At 33.9% G+C, this 17,936-nt stretch overlaps 1 protein-coding gene across 12 annotated transcripts in view; it reads left to right on the top strand.

The window, feature by feature from the left end:
• Window positions 1–17,936, top strand: part of DCAF6 (DDB1 and CUL4 associated factor 6) — a 125,067-nt gene that overhangs the window by 10,990 nt on the left and 96,141 nt on the right. For 9 of the 12 annotated variants that reach the window (XM_069480893.1, XM_069480890.1, XM_069480891.1 and 6 more), the window contains exons 2-4: window positions 896–957; window positions 3,895–3,987; window positions 10,689–10,874. Coding sequence is in view for 7 of the 12 variants with exons in the window: in XM_069480889.1 (XP_069336990.1) it covers window positions 896–957; window positions 3,895–3,987; window positions 10,689–10,874 (341 nt within the window). In the remaining 5 variants the exon portion in view is untranslated. The remainder of the gene's footprint in view (window positions 1–895; window positions 958–3,894; window positions 3,988–10,688; window positions 10,875–17,936) is intronic. The other 3 variants (XM_069480894.1, XM_069480892.1, XM_069480884.1) reach the window with 2 other exon arrangements.

Raw genomic sequence — 17,936 nt, 5'->3', positions numbered from 1 at the left:
GCCATCTTGCCAGTTAAAAAACAAGAAAGAAATAAATTGGCTTCAAGAGGATCTTGATCTTTCCATTGAATGACAAGAAAGCATAGTAGAGAAATCTGCCCTTTGTGACAGTATACAAAAAAATATAGGCAAATTTAATTAGCGATCTCACCAGCCTGATTACTTAATTATCTCTCTTTGTCATAAACTCAGCATCCTTTCATTACAACTTCTCAGTTAACATGCTTTTTGATCTATCTTTGGCAAAGATGATTCATTCTTTAAAAGGACATATTTCTCTTTTTCAAAGAAGGGACTTATTCTGTTTTTGCAGTATTTTAACTATTCTGTCATTGATGGGCATTTAGGCTGATTTTATGTTTGCTGCCAAATTTCATCATTGTAAAATTAACTTTAAAATACTTTGACATTTCTAAAATTTAGATATGTTTAAAAATAGATGCTTTATTTTTTCATATAACACTTTAACCAACTGACATATTTATTGTCTTTGTCCTCTCACTAGAGGGCAGAAATCTTTTTGTTTTATTTTACCCCTGTATTCCTACCTTCTAGAACATTATCTGAAACAGAGTACTTAATAAATATTTGTTGAATGAATGAATGAATGAATGAAGAAACATTTGAGCATTTACTATGGTCCAGACACTGTGCTAAGCCCTTGCTGTCCTTGAATCATTTTGTCCTTAGAATAACCACATAAGATAGGTATCTAAAGAGGAAATTAAGGCTTAAGAGGAGGTTAATTTGCCCAGTATCACTTAGTTTATAAATGGCAGAGCTGAAATTAGAGCTTGAATCTACCTTATTATGCCAGATCCTAGGCTCTTCAGTATATACTTTTCTCACCAACAAGTTGTATGCTTTATTTAGTTTTTTCTTTCTTTTTAAACAGGAAGAAGAGAATTTATCCAAAGATTAAAACTTGAAGCAACCCTAAATGTGCATGATGGCTGTGTAAGTAACAGTTAATTTTTAACTCTGAAGGGCTTTAATACTACATGTCTAAATGTTTGATGAAATGCCCCAATCCTCCTAGAAGGGATTGTGACTAACTGTAATACAGTGGGAGAATAAAGTTTTACATTAAAACATAAAACTGGGCCTGGTGTGGTGGCTCATGCTTGTAATTCCAGCACATTGGGAGGCCGAGGCAGGAGGATTACTTGAGGCCTGGAGTTTGAGACCAGCCTGAGCAACATAGTGAGACCTCATCTCTACAAAAAAAATAGAAAAAAAAATTAACTGGATGTGGTGGCACATGCCTGTAGTCCCAGCTACTCAGGAGGCTGTGGCAGGAGGATAACCTTGAGCCTGGCAGTTGGGGGTTGCAGTGAGCTGTGATGATGCCACTACACTCTAGCCTGGGCAACAGAGCAAGACCCTGTCTGAAAAAAAACAAACAAAACCCCATAAATCAAATGATTATTGATATAGTTGGATTAATATCTGCCATATTTGTTGCTGTTTTCTATTTGTTACTCTTGCTCTTTGTTCCTGTTTTTGTCTTCCACTCTTCTGCCTTTTGTGGTTCTACTTGAGTATTTTATGTGATTTTATTTTCTCTCCTTTAGAATTTATCAGTTATACTCCTTTTTAAAACTTTTTTAGTGGTTGCCTTAGAGTTGGCAATATACACATATTTTATTTCAAATAATTCCATAGCACTTCATAAGTGTATGAGTACAAAATATTCTTAAATCCTTTGTCTTGTACCTTGTATTATTGCTGTCATTCATTTCACTTACTTATAAGCATCCATAAGTATATTTTCATACATATGTGATATATACATACGCATACATAATCAAATACATTGTTATAATACTATTTTGAACAATAATAATTGAGATCAGTTAAGAATAACTAAAAGTTTTTATTTTGTCTTCATTTATTCCTCCTTTGATGCTCTTCTTTTCTTAATGTAGATCCAAGTTTCTGACCTATAGTATTTTCCTTTTCTCAAAGAACTCTTTTCAACATTTCTTACAAGGTTGGTCTACTGGCAACAAATTCCCTCAATGTTTGTTTATCTGAGAAAATCTTTATTTCTCCTTTGGTTTTGCAGGGTAATTTTTCAGGGTATAGAATTTTAGGTTGGTGGTTTTTTTTTTTTTTTCTCTTAATGTTTAAAATATTTCACTTTACTTTCTCTTTACATGATTTCTGAGTAGAAGTTAGATGTAATTCTTTTATTTGGTCTTCTTTGTTTTTTCCTTTGGCTTCTTTCAGAATTTTTTCTTTACCTTTGATTTTCTTTAGTTTGTGAAAATGACATGCCTAGGTGTAGTTCTTTTTGTATTTATCCTGGTTGGTGTTCTCTGAGCTTCCTGGGTCTGTGATTTGGTGTCTGACATTCATTTGGGGGAAATTATCAGCCATTATTATTTTATCTTTTTTTTTTCTTTTCTATTGCTAGTTAACTTTGCAATAATATTATTTCAGCTATTTCTTCTTTTCTCTCTTCTCCTTCTGGTATTCCGTTATGTTTTAGTTTCAACTTTTGTAGTTGTTGCACAGTCCTTGGGTATTCTGGTTTTTTCAGTCTTTGTTCTCTTTGCTTTTCAGTTTTGTAGGTTTTTATCAATATATCCTCAAGGTCAGAGACTGTTTTCTCAGCCATGTCCAGTCTACTAATAAGCTCATCAAAGGCATTCTTCACTTCTGTTACATTGTTTTTTTAATCTCTAGCAATTCTTTTTTATTTTTCTCCAAATTTCCATCTCTGTTTACATTGGCTGTATATTCTTACATGCTGTATACTTTATCCATTAGAGATCTTAGCATATTAATCATAGTTGTTTCAAATTCCCAGTCTGATAGTTCCAACATCCCTGCTATGTTTAGTTCTGAAACTTTGTCTCTTCAGATTATATTTTTTGCCTTTTAGTATGGCTTGAGTTTTTCATAATGGCTGGATATGATGTACTGGTTAAAAGATACTGTGTAAACAGGTATTTAGTAATGTAGTGGTAAGGTGTAGGGGGAGAGGAAATGTTCTGTAGTTGTATGATTAGGTCTCTGTCTCCTAATGAGTCTATGCCTCTGGACTGTGAACTTCATAAGGGATTCTTAGTCCACCTGCCAAACCCCTCTTAGTTGGGACAGGTTAATAGAGTGAGCTGGAGTTGGGTATTTTTTTTCCCCTATGTGGAAGGCTAGAATTGGCTAGAGTTGGGTATTTCTCTTCCCCCAGATCTATAGGCTCTGATAGAACCCCAGTGGATTAAGCTGTGGTTAAACAGATTCTCCTGAGGGCAGACTTTGTTAAGAACAGAGTACTCTGGTGTATTTGAAAATGGTTTCTTTTTCCCTCCCCCTGTCGGAGGCAGAGAGGATTTTTCTCCGAAATTTATTATGAGAACCTAGTTGAGCTCCTGGAATTAAAACTCAAAAATAGAGGATCCCACCCAATTCCCAATGATTGGATCTCCCTACAGCTTTTAACAGTTAGACTTGTCCTTTCCAGACCTCTAGCAATTCATCAATTATAGTTCAGGTTTTCTTACCCAGGCCCTGTTTTTTACAGAGGTTTCCTCTCTTGAGTCTTTGCTCCGGTAAGCCAAGACTCCTTTTGTTTACTCGTTGGTCTCTCCAGTCTTGAGGATAGCAGTTTGTCTTGCGTCCTCACCTCTTTGAGTGATCTAAGAGGAGTTGTTAATTTTGCAGTCTGTTCAGCTTCTTACTTGTTAGGATGGAGTGGTGACTTCCAAGCTTCTTACCTGTGAAACTGGAAACTGGAAATCTATTTTTTCAATATGTAAACTGTTAAATACTTTTTAACACAGATATGACCTCATCAGTGCTATAAATTTTGTACCATCAGGTGAATAAAAGATGGCATAATTCTATTATTTCCAGTTTGCTTATATTTCTTTTTTGCTTTCTTTTTAGGTTAATACAATATGTTGGAATGACACTGGAGAATATATTTTATCTGGCTCAGATGACACCAAGTTAGTAATTAGTAATCCTTACAGCAGAAAGGTAAAGTGGTTAAAAAAATGTATATATATATAACTTAATGAGAGAAAAAAGTCAAGAAACTAGAAATGAAATTATAAATAATCATGGAATGGACATTTGTCCATTATTTTGTTAAACGTAATTGTATAATTTATAAGTTATTGCACACACATAGGTCTCTTAGTTTCCTTAGGGATTAATTTAGCCTTAAACTCCAGAAAATTGAAATATGCTTCATTTTATTTAAGTGAATAATAATAGCTACAAGTGACATTATGTCAATAACATTGTTTGGGGTGGAGGGGAAGACAATGTGCCACATATAAAATCTGAGTTAACTGAGAAAATTATCTCTATCTATAAGCTTAATATATCAACATTCTAAAAAGTTAATTTGTTCTAATGGTAAGAGTAGTGTGGACAAAGCTGCCAAGCATAGTCATTGTTAATTTTCTTAAGAATTTGAAATTTAGTCTTTTAGAAAATTTAGTTGCATTTAAAACATTTTTAGACATGGCAGTCAAGTGACTACCATGTGACAATCTTTTGAGGTACAGAGAAAATTAAAAATGGTTTTTAATGAAGAAAAAATCATCATAAGCTAATAAAACTCCTCACCAGAAGGTCAAGAAATATCTAAGAATTAAATAATTTTCTCTCAGGTAACTTTACTGCTTCAAATAAGTATTTATTATACCTATCGAATGTTCAGTGTATAAGAATGGTTACAGGAAAATTTAGCTACTGAATGATAAAGCTATAAACAGCTGACTGTAATAAAAAGAAAATGTGTGACATCCTTTAAAACCTGTTATAGAAATATGACTAAATAGTCATTTTAAAATTTGTAAGATCTGAAGCTTTCAAAGGATCATTTAAAGTCTCGTTTAAGAATAGGAATGTTTCCTAGCTACCTCCCAATTCAAATGATACATTTTTCTGTCCTGATTGTATTGTATTTCCTATATCTGAAGTCCTTTAACATCTATTTTAATAATTCCAAAAATGTATCTTTAAAAGAAGTTTTTTTTTTTTTGATGTAGTAGCAACTGTATGTTGGTGGCTATGTTAGTCAGGGTCCAGTCAGAAAAACCACACGGTAATTCCAACAGGGAAAGTTTAATGTAAAGAAATACTACTTATAACAGGAGATTGAAGTAGTGAGGGCTCAGTTACTAAAAAGTAAAGAGGACTCTAAAACACAAAAATAACAGGTATAATAATGAGCTGCCACTGAACCTAGGACTGAGATAAACCACCTACGGCAGAGGGCCCCCTCCCCCCCCCCCCCCCCCCCCCCCCGCCCCACTCCCTGGTGCTGCGATCTAGACCTTATTGAAGAGGGTATGCCGTGGCTCACTGGATGGTGGAGAAGTCTCAGTGATTACCAGTGATTCTATGCTAGTGGAACTTGCCAGGCATCCCCCTCTGGAAGAACTTGCTGAAACCCCTCTCTCTAGGGAGTAGGGAAAGGATGTTTAAGGGAAGGTATCTCCTGAAAGGTAATATGCTACAGAATGTTCCAGGACATGGGGAAATGGTGATGCAGGAGAAGCTGCTGGGTGTTGCACCACTCATTCCGTAGGTGGGTCCTGAAGAAGCCGGCTGCCCCACAGAACCCTGATGCTGTGGTGCTGGAGAAGCTGCCCACACTGGAAGTCACTAGCATGAAGGACCTATGAACCTTTGAGCAGGATCCTGCTGAGGAAGCACATCAGAAATAGGAAGCAAACTCCTTTTTCTTGCATTATTCTTCCAGGGCCCGTAAATTTTTGTACTGGCAAAGTTTAACATTATGCTGACTGGCAAGGAAAAATATTTAAAGGAACCAGTTCCATTGCCTAATCTGTAAAAGTGAGGGTAATTTTGGAGCTGAGAGGAAATGATTTGATAAGTGGCACAGTAGTTGTACTTCTGTTTACTTTTTGGTACTACTGTAATATGAGATATAATTAATATTTAGGTCTTTGAAGAAGAGTTCTATAAAAATTTTTAATTACATTATGATTAGTGTAATATAATGGTCTATGTAGATTTATATGTTGGTTTTCTCTTCTTTTTCCTGCAAGGCCCATAACTTCAGAATATATGTTGGTTTTCTACCATCCCGGCCAAGTTATTTAAACTTTCCTCAGCCATTTTATTCATATATTAATTAAGAGAGTCATAATCTGTAAAGTCCTTTCTAATATTAATATATTTATGTTTCTTTCTACCTTTAAAAATTTTTTTTGTTTATTCATTTAGGTTATATAATGATGTATAAATGATCCTGGCTGGTTGTTCGAAGTTGGACCTCACTGATTATAATTTATTTTTAGGCTCACAGAATCTAATCTTCAGCCAAGTAGTTTAAGAAACTAGATTTTATCAGTTTACAAGCATCAGCTATGTTGTAGTGAAATGCTTTATGATATCCAACTTGATAGACTTGGGATATCATACTTAATTTTAATAAGAATTATGTTTTGATTTTCATTGGCTCTTAGCTTCTGAGTTCATATGTAGAGAAAGTATACAAATATTTTTATATCAGTGATACTATAGTAGCTTGGTAGACCAAAGTCTTGTTTAAAATTTCCAGTATTATAAAATCAACTGTTCATGTATTTCTCATTTTTCCACATTTAAATAGTTAAGATATTTAAATAAGTGTTTGTTGCCCATCAGCCTGAAAAATTCATATTGTTCATATTGAGGCTGTCTTTGATTAATAGGTTATAATTTTGTTTCAGTGATGTTTTACTTACTTGCCCTGGCTTAGCAAAGGGAAAGCTTGATGTTTTCAGATCCTACTTTTCTTAGGTCAGCAATTACTAGGACAACCCTTTTCTTATAATAGAGAAAATTTCTTGGAATAATGTATATGTAGAATGCTTTTTGATTATCACTGTTGGAATTTTAACTCTTACATTATACCAAACAATCATCTGGGTACCAAAGGAGTGATTTGTAAAAGCTCTGTTTCTCCTTTATTTGTTTATTTTTGAAGAAATAACAGTTACTTTGATGCATGATTTCCAACAGAATATGTATATTCATGAGCATGATAACTTCCTCATTTCCAGCTTGAGAAATTAATCCGATTTCACTTTTAAAGATTGTAATTATAACAAGGCTTTATCTTTTTCACACAGTGGTTTTAATAGATCCAAATTTGGTATGACATAGGACTTTTTTTGAATTTTAAAACAGTGATGATTATTTATTATATAGGAAAGTAAGTTTTTTGATCCTGAGTCAGGTATTACCTGTTCTTATAGTTTGACTATTTTTAGATTATATGAGTTCATGGGAAAATTATTGCAAGTAAGAGTTTTGAAACACTTATTTTTTAATAGATTTAAGAGACTGGGGATATTCCTTATTATTACAATTATATTTTAACTATATATAGCATAGGGACTCTCCATAATACATTGGGACCCTCCAAGGGCTACCCCTTCAGGATACAGACGAAAAAGATGGAAGTTAGCCCTCAGATGGCCTTACAGCATCTTCTGTAAAAGAAATCTGCAATGTATAGTGTATACAAGACTTTTCTTGATTTGACGTTAGCCAGTTACCTGTAGTCCTCAGAGGTTAAAATGTTTCCTTTACTGTATGCTTTTGCTTGTTCTCGTCTCTCTTTGTGAGATCTCCTGCTTTCCCATGTCCCTCTCATCTACTTGGTAAATTTAAAATTCACCCTAAGTCTCAGCTCTTTTTTTGTGTTATTTCTCTAGCTTTCCTAGACGCATGTAGCTATTCCTTCCTCTATAGTCTTGTACTTTGTGTATAACTGTATTATTACATTAATATTATATTTGTTTACATGTACTTAGACTATAACTTCTTTGAGACAATGACAGTTTCTGTTTTCTTTTTGTATCCTCAGCACTTAGCAAATTTATATTCACCTGCCATATGGTTGGTGCCCAGTAAATCTTAGTAAAAGAAAAGTGCAGATTTGTATTCTCAGTACCTTAGACAGGGCTGTAAGTCAGGTTAGGAGAGGGGTGATTTTAACCAAGGGGTTGAAAAACCGCTTTCTACTATCTGGATGCTTTTGGACCAAGCTTCAAGTTTTGAAACGGTCATACATGACATGATGAAGGAGGAAAGAGATACCTGCTTGGCCAGCTATTTAGCCAAAACAACATGGTGATCAGCAGAGTAATAGATGTTACGACCAGACTACCTTCACATTTAGTAACCATTGCAGTTATCAGTATATCATTTTCATCTCAGATTCAGTTATTCTACCAACTTCTACCTCTCTGAGACATTATCCTTAGATTTTTTTCTGAATAACTATTAAAATGCATTGATCCAAGGAAAGCACAACTAAGCAAATAAGTCTATCTATCAGAAATTATAACTGTTCCAAGTGCAGGTATATTTGTTATCAGCCTTATTGCTGTTTGCCTCCAGTAGCATACATACCTGTATTGGCTGTATAGATTCAGTTTCAACAATTAAAAAGCAAATTCTAAACTTCATTGAAATTATTAACTATATACACACATGAATACTTGTTTTTCCAACAATTATCTGTTAATAAATTAGAGAGTGGCACAAAATGAAGTTCAAATGGTAGGCAGGGATTGTTCTGTAAAGTTTGGATTCAGTCAAAAAGCTGCACGTTAGGATCTATTAATAGAAGGCCACAGGTTCCCCACCCCTGAGAGGCTATATGAAGGAGTTTACATTTTAGTGTAATTGAAATGGGCGGTCACTGGAGGGTTTTTAACATGCAAATAATTTTCATTTTTGAAAGATAGCTCTGGCTGCTATTTGGAGAGTAGAGTTTGAACATGACTGAAAGTAGGAAATAGGAGCCCATTGAAATAATCCAGGTAAGAGAAGAGGATGGCTCGGGCAAAGGATATCGTTGGAGGTGGCGAGAAGTAATTTGAAATGTATTTTGGCATGACTTCACTGGTAGATTTGATGTTGTGGATGAAGGAAAGAAAAATGAAAGCTGATTCCTTAGTTTTTGGCTTGATCAGCTGTCTGGGTAGTTACTGACGCCATTGAGATGGGGAGCACTGGAAAGAAGGAAGTTTGGAGAGGGGCATCTGAAATCTATAGATGTGTTCCAAAGTAAGGGGCTCTCAATTTTTTACTCACCGAATCTCAATTAGTTTAATAAAGGAATCCTTTTCAGTTTATCAGTGGCAAATGAAGCAGTGAGGCTCCTGCTTTTGTTTCTGAAGTTACATATAAACCTGTTAAATGGAGGTAAATCACAAATTGTTAAGAGTTTGTGACTGCGACTAATGCTAAAAATGTGACTAATTCAAAGCAGAAGACCTGTGGACTAAGAAATTAATGGCTGTATGTAGTGACCTACATGTAGTTAGCCACTTGATAAACCATCCTAAAACACCTGACAGGATTAAAGGCCATTATATTTATCTTGTTTAAAGGCTTTACATTAATCATGTTTCATAATGTTGACATGTCAGGCTAGTTGTTTTATGGAATGTCTCTCAATTTTGGATTTGTCTGACTGTTTCTTCATGTACTCATGAAGAAAGCATTAAGATTAAGCATTTTAGGTAAAAGTTCTCAACAAGTAACATTGTGGTACATGATGTAGTTTGTCCTTTTATTGGTGATATTAAGTTTTATGCCTCCATAGTTACCGTTTGTAACTATTAATAAATAAGCTGTTAGGTGGTATGTTGAGACTGTGTGAATATTCTCTTTCCTAACAGCCTTTCATCTAGTGGTTTTCATATTAATTGATGATTTCTGTTTGAATCAGTTGTAATAATGTAGTTACAAAACAGTGGTTTTTAAATGGTCATTTGTCTACATTTACTAACTTACATTCTTCTGTAAATAAAAGCATTTCCTCTGTCCCTACCACCTTTCTAAAAAAAACTATGGGCTTATTTTAAATTATAATCTATCACTGATATTCTTTTTTATGCTCAGATTGTCCCAGATTTGTTTTGTGGACATTTTAAACCAACCTTTTGTCTGTGCTTTGACATATTCCAATTTTTTTTTTTTAAGCACTTTTTAAAAGCACAACAGATATTTCCTATTCACTTTCAGTCTGTGTATCCATTATGGGGAGGTACCATAGTTTACTCAACCAGTCTCCTGTGTTTTGCTATTATAACTCAGTAAACAACCTTGTATGTATTTTTGTGTGTGTTGTTTAGGGTATGTCTTAAGGGTGAATTCCTGGATATAGACTTACCTGGTCAAAGGGTAAACACAGATGTAGTTTTTTGCTGTCACAGTAATTCTGGTCTTGTAAATACAATTAAAGAATTGGATGTTGGACTTGGACTGTATCCTTACTTATAGCATTTCATTACTTTGATTTTGTGTCATTAAAATTCAGTTTATTTTTGTTTCTTTATCCTCAAAGGGAATAATTTAATCATCTAGCAATTTCAAAAGTCGAAGTAGTCCTTTCTTATTTACTGAGACTTTATGAGTGAGTCAGATAAACCAATTAGGTAGAAATACGCATGTTTGATTTTCATGGCACTATTCCAATTGATAATACTCTATCTTATTCACATTGCAGAGGGAACAAAACGAAAATATGTGAGATTCTTATTTTTTTCTGATTGTAATAGTTTGGAATCAAATGATAATCTTTCATTGAGATGAGAAAGTTAATGAGGATTTATTAGTGGCTATGATTATATTAAATATGAATATCTCTTTGTAGAAAATAATAAATTGCCATGAACTGCTTTCTCCGTGTGTTTTAGGTTTTGACAACAATTCGTTCAGGGCACCGAGCAAATATATTTAGCGCGAAGTTCCTACCATGCACAAATGATAAGCAGATTGTATCCTGCTCTGGAGATGGAGTAATATTTTATACCAATGTTGAGCAAGATGCAGAAACCAACAGACAATGCCAATTTACGTGCCATTATGGAACTACCTATGAGGTATGATATTATTATGATTGTATATCTGATATATGTATGTATGTTTTTATATAAGAATGATACATGTGTAGATGTGTGTATGTATGTATGTATAGATGTGTATATACACATTCATGCATAGACATTATTGACAAAATATCTAGATGTCAGCATAGCATTTGAGAAAATGTATCTTGATAGGCTTGTGATAAATTTAAGAAATAAGATGCAAGTAATAGTATTATAAGATGGGTTTGTAATTGCTTGAGCAACTACACTCCAAACAAACAGATATCAACCTGTAAAAAATACCTCTGTTGTTCTGCTACATGGCTCTGTACTAGGCTTTACCCTTTTAAACACTTTTATCACTGGCTTGCATAAAGTCCTTGCTAACATGCTTATCATATTTTCATATGTCAAAGGAACACTAGTATACTAGACAAAAGAATCCAATTCCTGAAGGATATTAATGAGCTTAAGACCTGAGCTGAATTGAATGAGATGGAATAAATTTAAGACTCAATTATGCTGCTTTATTTGGTTCAAAAAAATTGCTTGCACTACAGACTGCTCTTTTAAAATACTTGCATGGCATTTCTTCGTATCAAATTATTGATTAGTTTCCCATTATTTATGTTAACCTGGTATATTTTTTCCCATCATTCAAATTCCAGTTTTTCTGTATCCTCATGTTTTGGTGTTTGGATTTTGTTTTCTTACTCATTCTCACAAATTTGGGGTTTTTACTGGAGATGTCAGCCTGTTTTTATTTATTATGAATACTGATATATTTGAATATATTTATACATCTTATCCTGTGTTTTCTACTTAAAAAAAATTTCCAACATTTTTCTATTAATCTCCTCCTTTTTTATGCACTTTTTGGATTGCCTGAGTGTTTTGCTTTTTGTCCATTTTGTTTCTGACACTTGCTTGGAAGATAGACATTTGCGTCTGTGATTCTAAAGGTTATTCCAACTGGTTTCACAAGAATATTCAACAAAGTCTAAAATCAATAAATATCTTTACCCTTCTCCTGAATAAACAACCTTAGAATATCCCTTGTCTAATTTTATATAATTATATTGTTCAGAGTTTAGTTATCCTGTTTTCTCTTATGAATTGGATATTATCATTATTTCGCTAGTCAGTGTTTGTTTAGATTTACCTACATGTTTACTAATACCTTTGGCTCGTCATTTCTTCTTCCATCACAGATTTTCCATGTGGGGTCATTTTGTACCTAAAGTACATCCTTTAGTAGTTCCTTTACTGAGAGTTTGTTGATAGAAAACAATTTTAGTTTCTCCTTCCCTTTCCCTTTCCCTTTCTTTTCCTTTCCTTTCCTCAAACGTAATTTTGATGGGCATAGACTTTGTTTGATAGTTATTCTATTTCAGATGATACTCTGTTGTATTCTGACTTCCACATCAATCTGATTGTGGTTTCTCTATAGGTAATCTATCTCTTTTTCTTGACTACTTTTAATTCTGTTTTTCTTTGCTGGGTCTTTTTCTTCTAACTTACTTTTGTCACAGTAGTATATCTAGATGTGGATTTCTTTTTTATTTTCCATACTTGGGATTTATTGATGTGTTTGATGAGAGCAATTGGCATCTTGAAAAATGTGGGAAATTTGCAGTTAATAGGTCTTTGGTTTACTTCTTAACTATTCTCTCCGTTTTGTTTTTTTTTCTGGATTTCTAATTAGATGTGTATTAGACTTTCTTATGCCATCCAATATTAAAATTTTTAAAAATTAAAGTATAAAACCCGTAGGATAAGTACATAAATCCTAAGTATATAGTTAATTGAATGATCACAAAGCAAATCTATTCATGTAACTACCACCCAGCAACATAAAACATAAACTATCCCAGAAGCAACCTTATCCTGACTTCTATTATAATACCCTAGATTTTTCAGTTTTTTTCTAACATGCCTGTTTTTCTGGCTTTTGAACATTATATAAATGGAAACATAGTTTATGGGTTTTTGCTTGTTTATTATTATTTTTTTTTGTATCTGGCTTCTTTTGCTGAGCAAAATCTTACCTTACGTTTGTGAAATTCATCCATTTTGCATGCAACTATAATTTGCTCATTTTTATTGTTGTATAGTATTCCATTGTATGAATATACCACAATTGATTTATCTGTTCTACTGATAATGGAAGTTTGGAGAACATTCCTTTAAATGTGTTTCAATACACAGATGCACATATTTCTTTGGGTATATACTTAGATGTAAAATTGCTGGGTCATTGAATATATATTTGATTATTTTAGATATAATGCCAAATAGTTTTCCAATGTGGTAGTAGCAACTTACATTCCTGCCAACAGCATGTAAGAGTTACTGTTGCTCCTCATTTCTGCCAGCAATCGGTATGTTAATCTCTTTATTTTGGTGAATGTATAGAGTCATCTTAATATGGTTTCCATTTGCTTTTCCCTGGTGATACTGCTGAGGTTGAGCATCTCTTCATATGTGTATTGGTTATTTTGATAAACTATTTTGTGAAATGTGTATTCAAATCTTTTGCCTATTTTTTTTCTGTTGGATTATCTGTTTTATTTTATTATTATTGATTTGTAGGAGTGCGTTATATTTTCTGCATATGAGCCTATCTTTTCCCATTCTGTGGTTTTTCACACTCTACATGGCATCTTTTCTTTTTTTTTTTTTTAAGACAAGAGTCTTGGCTCTGTCGCCCCGGGGTAGAGCAGTGACGTCATCAGAGCTCACTGCAACCTCAAACTCCTAGGTTCTAGGGATCCTCCTGCTTCAGCTGCGCCCACCACCCATCCCCCCCGCCCCGAGTAGCTGGGACTACAGGTGTGCATCACCACGCCTGGCTATAAATGGTGTCTTTTGATGAACAAAAGTGCTTGATGTTGTTTCATATATTGGTCTTTTTTTTTTATGGTTAGTGCTTTTTGCATCCTGGTTAAGAAATCTTTTCCGTCTCAAAGTTATGAAGGTATTCTTCTGTTTTCTCTTTTGGAAATTTCACTGTTTTGTTTTTAGAATTTAGATCTATAATCTACCTGGATTTGATTTTTGTTATATTATGACAAAAGAATCAACTTTGTTTTTTTCCCATATAATTTTTTGTATTAACGTAATTTTTTTCTTGAAAAATTAAAATCCAAAACAGCACACAAGCAAAAGAGGCATTCTGTGTAAGGACTTTTTAACCCTATAGATCCACTGACCAAAGATGTTTTTTGCTGAATACATATGAACACTTTAATCAACATAGAATTTTTTTAACTGACACTCTGTTCTATTGAATGACAATGCCTCTCTTCCTCTTACCCCAGCCCTTGACAACCACCATTCTACTTTGTTTCTAAGAGTTTGACTATTTTAGATACCTCATTTAAGTGGAATCATACAGTATTTGCCTTTTTGTGACTTATTTCACTTAGCATAATGTCCTCAAGGTTCATCTATGTTGTAGCATATGTCAGAATTTCCTTTCTTAGACAAAAGAATATTCCATTGTATGTATAGACCACATTTATTTTTTTATTTTATTTTTCTTTTGAGACAGAGTCTCGCTCTGTTGCCCAGGCTATAGTGCCATGGCATCAGCCTAGCTCACAGCAACCTCAAACTCTTGGGCTCAAGCAATCCTTCTGCCTCAGCCTCCCGAGTAGCTGGGACTACAGGCATGCGCCACCATGCCCAGCTAATTTTTTCTGTATATTTTTAGCTGTCCAGATCATTTCTTTCTATTTTTAGTAGGGACAGGGTCTCGCTCTTGCTCAGGCTGGTCTCAAACCCCTGAGCTCAAACAGTCCGCCCACCTCGGCCTCCCAGAGTGCTAGGATTATAGGCGTGAGCCACTGTGCCCGGCCCACAAAGGTATTGATTTCTCCATTTCCTTGCCAATACTAGTTATTATCTATTATTTTGTTAGTGGCTATCCTAGTGAGCAGGAAGTGATATTTCATTATAGTTTTGATTTGCATTTCCCTGAAGTTTAGTGATGTTGAGCTTCTTTTTGTGTGCTTCTTGGAATTTATATATCTTCACTGGATAAATGTCTATTCCAAGCCTTTTTTTTTTTTTGACACAGGGTCTTAGTCTGTTATCTGGGCTAGAGTACAGTGGCATCATCACACTCACTACAACCTCAAACTCCTGGGCTCAAATGATCCTCCTGCCTCAGCCTCCTGAGTAGCTGGGGCTACAGTCACCACACCAAGCTAATTTTGAAATTTTTTGTAGGATCTCTCTATGTTGCTCAGGCTGGTCTCAAACTCCTGGCCTTAAGCGATCCTCCTGTCTCAGCCTGCCAAAGTGCTGGCATTATAGGCATGAGTCACTGCACCCAGCCTTTTGCCTATTTTTTAATTGCATTGTTTTGTTATTGAATTGTAGGATTTCATTATATATTCTGAATATTAACCCCTTATCAGATATATGGTTTGCAAACATTTTCCCCCATTTTGTAGATTGCTTTTTTACTTTAAGTTTGATGTAGTTCCATTTGCCTGTTTTTGCATTTAATGACCTGTGTTTTTGGTATTATATTCAACAAATCATTGTGAAATTCAATGTGATGAAGTTTTCCCTTATGTTTTCTTCTAGGATGTTTATACTTTCAGGTCTTATGTTTAGATCTTTAATCCATTTTGAATTAATTTTTGTATATGATGCAAGATAAGGGCCCAGCTTCATTCTTTTGGATTTAAATACCAGTTTTCTTAGCAGTATTCGTTGAGAAGACTATTCTTTCCCCATTGTGTATCATTGATGCCTTTGTCGAGGATCATTTGACTAACTACATACTACCATGTGTACCATTTATACTTCAAGTAGTTACTGTAAGAGAAAGACTTACTATTGCCATTTTATTAATTGTTCTCTGCATATCTTATAGTTATCTTATTCTTCATTTCCTCTTTTGCTGCCTTTCCTTGTGTTATGATGATGTTTTGGTAATGACATGCTTAGATTTTCTTTCTTTTACTTATTTCTGTGTGTGTGCATCTTCTATAGGTTTTTTCTTTCTTGTTGTCATGGGGATTACATAAAACAATCTATTTTAATTACTAATAATATAACTTTAATGACATACCAAAACTATTCCTTTATATCCTCCCTTCATGTCATATTGTTAATGTCACAAATCGCATCTTTTTATTTTTGCATACATCAACATAGTTTTATAGGTATAATTATTTTTTATGCTTTTATTTTTTAAATGCTATACCTGAATTAATAGTACTTTATGAACCCTCATTACAGTATTACAGGATTTTGTATTTGTCTACATATTTACTTTATCAGAGCACTTTAATATTTTTGTATGCTTTTGTGTTTCTAGCATTCTTTCATTTCAACTTGAAAGAGACCTCTTAATCCATTCTTATAAGTCAGGTCTATTTGTGATGAACTCACCCATCTTTTGTTCATCTTGAAAGATCTTTAATTCTCCATAATTTTTGAAGGACAGTTTTGCTGGATACAGTATTCTTGGTTGTCAGGGTTTTGTTTTTTTGTTTTTTTTCCCTTTCATTACTTATAACATCCTACTCTCTTTTGGCCTATTGTATTTCTAATGAGAAAATTGCTGAGCATGTTTTGGGAGCTTCCTGGCACATGATCAGTCATTTTGTTTTGCTGCTTTCAAGATTTTTTCTTTGACTTTTGACGGTTGGATTATAATGTATCTTGGTATGGGCTTCCTTGGGCTCATTATAATTGGAGCCTGTTGAACTTTTTAAAATTGGATGTCCATTTCCATCATCAGATTTGGGAAGAATTTGGCCATTTTTTCAAGTACGCTCTTTACTCCATTGTTTCTCTTCTCCTTCTGGAACTTCCATAATGTATATATTGTTTTGCTTGATGATGCCCCATAAATTTCTTAGGAGACTAGAAATTTATGAAAATAAATTCCAAAATGTATTCTTCTTATAATTGCAAGTTTGTATTCCTTGAGGCACATCTTCCCATTTCCCCTACCACTTGGCCCCTGGTAACCACCTTTCTACTTGTTGTTTCTATGAGTTTAATTAGACTCCACATATAAGCAAGATCATTCAGTGTTTGTCTGTATCTGGCTTATTTCACTTAGCATAATGTTTTCCAGGTTCAGCCATGTCACAAATGGTAGGATTTCCTTCTTTTAAGACTGAATACTATTCCTGTGTTATTTTTTATGTGTATATGTATATGTCTGTATATACACACTCTACATTTTCTTTATCCATTCATCAGTGGGTACTTAGGTGGTTTACATATGTTGACTATTGTAAATAATGCTGCAGTGAACTTGGGAGTGCAAATATCTTTTTGAGATAGTGATTTCATTTCATTTGAATAGATACCCATTAGTGGGATGGCTGGATCCTATGTTCTATTTTAAAATTTTTGAGAAATCTCCCTACTGTTTTCCATAATGGCTACCAATTTATATTCCTATCAACAGTGTATAAAATTTTCTTTTCTCCACATCTTTTCTCCACAACACTTGTTGTCTCTTTTTAATAGTAGTCATCCTAACAGGTATGAGGTGATATCCCATTGTAGTTTTGATTTACATTTCTCTGATGATTAGTGATGTTGAGTGCCTTTTCATATACGTGTCATTTGTTGGTCATATGTATATCTTCTCTGGAAACATATCTATTTAAGTCTTTTGCACATTTTATAATCCATTTTTTTCTTTTTTTTGCTACTGAGTTTTACCAGTTCCTTACATATTTTGAATATTAACCCCTTGTCTGATATATAGTTTGCATATATTTTGTACCATTTCCTGGGTTGCCTTTTAGTTTGTTTATTGTTTTGTTTTATTTTTCCTGTGCAGAATTTGATGTAGTCCCATTTGTCTGTTTTTGTTTTTTTGCTTGTGCTTTTGGTGTCTTATCTAAAAAATCATCTCCAAGTCCAGTATCATGGTACTTTCCCCCGCCATGTTTTCTTCTAGGAGTTTATGGTTTATGGTCTTTTGTTTAACTCTTTAAACCATTTTGAACTGAATTTTCTGTGTGGTGTAAAATAAGGATTTAATTTTATTTTTCTGCACATGAATACTCTGTTTCCCTAACACCATTCATT

This window comes from Eulemur rufifrons, chromosome 8 (genome assembly GCF_041146395.1).
Source record: "Eulemur rufifrons isolate Redbay chromosome 8, OSU_ERuf_1, whole genome shotgun sequence".
NCBI classification, from domain to species: Eukaryota; Metazoa; Chordata; class Mammalia; order Primates; family Lemuridae; genus Eulemur; species Eulemur rufifrons.
The sequence above is the reverse complement of the archived record's forward strand: the minus strand, read 5'-3'. Positions and strand labels throughout refer to the sequence as shown.